The sequence below is a fragment of the Teleopsis dalmanni genome, chromosome 1 (assembly GCF_002237135.1).
Source record: "Teleopsis dalmanni isolate 2A chromosome 1, ASM223713v2, whole genome shotgun sequence".
Taxonomy (NCBI): domain Eukaryota; kingdom Metazoa; phylum Arthropoda; class Insecta; order Diptera; family Diopsidae; genus Teleopsis; species Teleopsis dalmanni.
The window spans coordinates 133549446-133555259 of record NC_051846.1 but is presented as its reverse complement, the minus strand read 5'-3'; the positions used below and the strand labels follow the sequence as shown (position 1 = coordinate 133555259).

General features: G+C 31.7%; 1 protein-coding gene across 1 annotated transcript in view; it reads right to left on the bottom strand.

Moving 5' to 3' along the window:
* LOC119668811 (high affinity cGMP-specific 3',5'-cyclic phosphodiesterase 9A-like) overlaps positions 1 to 5191 on the bottom strand; it is a gene marked incomplete at its 5' end in the record, with an annotated part of 242153 nt that extends 236962 nt beyond the window's left edge. Inside the window, 1 exon segment of the mRNA XM_038078457.1 lies at positions 3022 to 5191. Coding sequence (XP_037934385.1) covers positions 3022 to 4549 — 1528 coding nt within the window.
* Positions 5192 to 5814: the final 623 nt, after the last annotated feature.

Below are 5814 nucleotides of genomic sequence, written 5' to 3'. Positions count from 1 at the left end.
CGAATCAGCAGTTTATGTTTTAAGTCGTAACGCGATACTATCAATCATATCAACAAAAGATAATCTAGTAATGAAAGTAAAGAAATTGCAAGAAGAAGATGAAGATATAAGAATAATTTCAACAATTATTAATCAACAAGAAAACTATGATGAATATTTTCTTTGAACTAAAATTTTGTTTAAATAGAACAATGGAATTGATTTACTGGTGGTACCAAAATCAATAAAAAATGAAATTATTAAAAGCATTCATGATAATGATCATTTTGGCGTAAAGAAAGTTAAAGAAATAATAAAATCACAGTTTTATATAGAAAAAATAAAATTGAAAGGGTTATCAGAAATTGTATAAGATGTATACTGGCAGAAAAGAAACATGGTAAACCAGAAGGATTATTACACCCAATTGACAAGGGAGAGTTACCATTCAATACATATCATAGTGATCATGTGGATCAATTGGATTCTACAGTTAAGATGTAAAAATATTTGCTTGTCGTAATTGATGCTTTTAAAAAATTTAAATAGATTTATGCAACGAAAACAACAAATGTAAATGAGGTGTTAAATAAATTAAAACCACAACAACCAACGTTTGGGAATCCACGTCAAATAGCATTAAATAAACTTACGGCATTCACCTCAGGTGAACTTAAAAAATATTGTGAAGCCGAAAAAATTAAACATGTATTTACAATAACGGGCAAACGGTCATATCGAATGAATTAATTGTATCATTTTACCAGTGTTAACAAAAATGTCATAAGTTCATCCATCAAGATGGTATACACATGTTCCAGCATTACAAAAAGTTCTAAATAGCATACAACAAGGAAATATTCGAAGTATAATTTGAACGGAGTTCAAATTTGGTGTTGAAATGAAGCAAAAATCAGATAATCGTTTGGTCAAAGCATTAGAAAAAGACTTTACAAAATAATATTGTAGTCAAATGTAGTAATGTATTCGAGTAATGTATTCAAAGTCAACAGAAAGACAATTGTAAATAGTTTTGAATAAGTTGTGCAGGCTGTAAGTATTTCTACATTCCGAATCATTAACTCTTATTTGATTCAAATATTTGAAAACAGCCGCAATTTTTTCTTTCAGAGTTGTAAAAAAACAGCATTAAGTCTGGTTGAAATAAATTGCGGTCGAAGAGCAATTTATGTTTCGACATTTCGTTTTATTATTTCTTAAATATCTCTATAGCATTGTAGCATTGGCCTTGTACAATGCTTGTACGAACAATTTCAATAAGTTTTTGATCTTCCTGGATTTAAAAAAAAGGATGAGAAAGTGGTTTTTATTGTAAATTAAACGGGTTATTTTGAAATTATTCGTTGGAAACTAGTTTAATAATTACGATGCAGACGCTCTGTTTCATATCCGACGACGGTGAAGATTTATTTGACATCTATTACACAGATTTCCAAATTCATTGAAACACCTTTTGAAAATAGAATTATCTATGTACTGTCGGAGCTCAAAGTTTAAAGACAAGACAATCGCGTCGAAAACATTATTTCAACTATTTTACAAGTCGATTCTACTAATGAAAAATTTGTACGGATTGTATTATTAATCGCTTCGCCAATTATTGTAGTCCACCTGTTACATGTTTGGAAATCCAAAAACAAAGTTCAAGGAAAGTGTTAAAATGTACAATAGAAACCTATTTTGAATATTTGCACAGAATAGTAAAAAGCCTTTTGCTTGATATAAATCTTGATTATTTGTCAATGCTTTATAAATTTATCAAGTTCAGAGAATAGGGGGGTTAGTATACATTTACCGCAGACAACTTATATAAATATAGATATCACACGACATAAAAAATATGTATCTACTAAAATATCTACTAAAAGAGTACACAAAACCTCAGTATACGTACCATATAGTACATTAGTAAATATTTTAATTGCATTTTAAACGTTTGTTACATTATCTGAATAAGCAAAATTTCTTTAAATTTTTATTTTAATTATTATTATTATTTATCAAGACCTTTTTTGGAGTTACTATTTACTCGTTAAAATTGATCTATGATTAGCTCAATGCTATGAAATTCTTCTTGAGTAAGTGTTCCTATGTTGTGCTTGCTTTCCCTTGTTTTGCAAATCGGCTCCTAATGAACTTGATACCCAAATTTGGCATCGTAACCTATTTTAGCGATTTCCATCATAATTGAATTTTTGCATGGAAAAGAGAAATTCCGAATTCCAAGCCACGCGGGGTGCTTTGGATTAATGGTTCTTCGTTCAATTTACTAGTTCTTTTTTTACAAATGATACAGCTTGTTTTAGTTTCAATATTTGCCAAAGCCTACGCAACTTTGCTATCAATCATCAATCAAGGAGTATTTTTCGAATGTTATAGGAAAAATTCACTCTGACTACTTTACTTTGGACTTCAGCTTATATCTCAAGGTAAGATATTTTAAATATTTATTTTTCACATTTGATATAAATAAGGAATCAAATACGTTTTTATGATTGTAAGAAATATTATATAGTTTTTACTGTTCAATTTTATAACGAAACTTAAAAAAGTTTCTTTCATGAATTTGCAATAAACAGAATAAAGTAGTAAAATATCATGAAAACCGTGAAGAGAAAATAAATTTATTTGAAATCAATAACTTTGTACGCTTTTTGCGTATTTGTATTCGTATAATAAAATAAATAAAACTTTTTTATTTAAAAATTTATTAATGCTTATACATTCTTCACTTTTACATTCTTCAGAGTTACCTTTGTAAGTAATGTTTCAGTTGAACCTGCCTTTAAGTACATATAAATAACTGTGTTTTCCACAAAATAATAGACATCAGAATCTACTGTGCTTTAAATTGAAATTTGATGTATTGGAGTATATATTTATTAACATCAATATTGAATTCTTAAGTGTTTAGAACTAGAACTTGTAAATAAAAATTCACTAAACTTTTTTAATTAAAAATTTAATTATTTTGTTAATTAAAATATAAATGAATGATATCGTAATGAATTTTTTACTCACATAGCCAGTTCATGCGTTCAGTATATTCTACTTTGCGTTTCAAATCTTTCACCAACGCTCGAAAATCATCGTCGTTAAAGTGACAGCGTATTATTGTATTGTTTAGTTGTATAATGCTGTATTCATTGTTGCCATTATTTGCTGTAATGCCTGAACCAGTAGCAGCTGTGCCGGTGCCAGAAGGCGTACCACCGCCACCGCCACCGCCAGCGCCACCGCCACCAACACTGCTACTCTCAATTACGTCGAAACCCTTATGTTGGAAATCGCTGCTTTTGTAAAATGCCGAATTTAAACCGTCCTTGTTGGTGCCATCGACATTGCTGCAAGATTTACTGAGTATGATTGTCGAGCGATTCGCAATTGAATTTGCCGCTAGCAAATGTTCACCTGCAGCGCCGCAGCTGCCACGATGAAATGGAAATTTGGTGCAATTATTGTTTTTGAGCGATATCTGCAATTGAGTGCTCAACGCTTGACCAGGATGTGTGGAACAGTCACTTGCACGTCGTCGACGTAGATTGTCTTCAACGCCACTACTGGGCTGTAAAAATGTATTGTATCTTTGCTGTTGTTGTTGACTAGGGAGTGTGGTATTAGCTTTTATGACAATTGAGTTTTTGGTTTGGAATTTAATGTTTTCAGTCAAATCGGTTCCTCCGTAAGTATTACCGCTATCATCATCTTCGTTGTCATTGCCCAGTGATACAAGAGGCTCTACACTACTGCTTGCAGTTTTGCTGCTCATAATGATTAAATGATTTCGATTGCTGTTTATATTTGCATCAACTGCAACGCTACTGTTACGTCGACTATGGCGATTTCCTATTACGGTAATCTTACTTTTACGATCTTCATAAAACTGTATGAGTAAATCCTCAAGTAACAATATAGATTTTGCAGTCGTAGACGGCTGGCACGGTAATTTACTTGCTGTTATAATAGTGTCGTCCTCGTAAGAACTTTCGGTGGGTAAATAACAGTAACTACTTGCAGCTGAACTTAGTGGCGTTAAGCTTTGTTGTGTATCTAACTTTTCTGTAGAACTTATTTCCTTAAACGTATCTATAATAGAGTGTTTTAGTTGTATTTCTCGTATTTGCTTGCGCTGTTTAGCTGGACTGTATGGATTTATTAACCTGAAGTCACCATATATTTTAGAGAGAAATCGAACGCGAGAAGCAATGAAGCCGATTTTATTCAAAAGGCGAACATCGGAATTAACGCCACATTGAGAACGCTCTTTCCGTGCAAAAACGCGTTGCGCTACTGAGAAGGTAAGAGTAGTGGCTGTATTTGCTGATGTCGTAGATATACTTGTGTTTGAAGGTCGCGAAGTTGGTGCTTCCTCAGATTCACTACTAAACTCAGAAGAACAGCTTATTGCGTCCACATCTGTATATTTAATAGTAGAGTGTTTTATGCTGCTATATGGTAGGTCATGTGGTGTCGTCACTGATCCAACTTCAGCGGCCGTCGTTGCTAGCGATGTCTGAGGACTGCTACGACAACTGTTATTCCTGTACATTTATACGATAATCAACAAAATGTCTGAATTTCGGTATGAGCAACCAAAATTAGTGAAGTCGTCTAGCACAGCTAATAGTAGATAAATCGTTATATATTTCGAGAGTATTATGATTTCAGTCAAAATTTATGATTGCCAAAGACAATATTGTTTTTTACTATATTGGTGCTAAGTCTTTTAATTTAACTTTGTAACTGCTTTAAGAACTTTAAGAACACTACAATTTATTTTTTACTTATTTGCTACGATTAATTTATTTCTTCGTTTACAGCTGTACGGGGCTTCTTTAGAGCGAATTCTGCAAATTTTAATTTCTGTTTTGTAATCATTCCGTATTTTTATTTTTCTTTAAGACATGATATACAAATTTGAAATCTCATTCATTTCCGTCAATTCATTGAAGAATTTCGCTTAACATATTTAATATTAAACGACCACTTTTCTCTAGTTTCTTTCTCTTCTTCGTGATCTTCTTACAATATTAAATGCGGTTTTTGATTAAATATCTGAGTTTCGCTATACTGATTATGCTAACGTCAATGGTGTCTTCTGGTTATATTTGCCACTTAAAAAACACACTTGAGAAAAGCAGAATAGTGGAGTATGAATTAAGCAAAAAAGTAAAGTTTCGCAGCGAAAATTCTGAAAAGAATATAAAAAATATGAATATAATTTTGTTTTATAATCGTGTTTATAAAATAATGATGTATTAATGAGTAAATCAATAATTAATAAATAATAAGCTTAGTGAACTATAAAAGCTTCAGTTTTTTGATGAATATGTCCTTATAAAACCACTTAGAATACAAAGAATTATTTTTATATATAACATATTATTCTTTATTAAAAGACCATAACAAAACTAATATGCAAAGAAAGCATAGATTAAACTTAACAATCTATTAAATATATATCAATTTTTATTTTTAAAATAAAATATATCTATAAATAAGCGGCGAAATACATTTCGAAATTTTATGTAAGCATTATGGGTTCATTCATTTAATACCAAAGCCATTTATATTTCTCTCAATATTAAGCAGAAAAATCCTTCTACTGAACCCTCCACGAGGGTGCCGTCTGGTAATGGGTCACACAGTTTTTTCGTCCTGTACGTTGTCAGGACGGTGCCCAGCTAAGATCAGGAGGAATTGAGTGATTGTCCTTAGCTCTTTAATAGCTGCACACCACTCAATGCTTTCTGATCATGGTTTGAAGGTCCCCTTAACTCGGGAGTGTTACGCGATCCGTGCTCACCGAGTAGG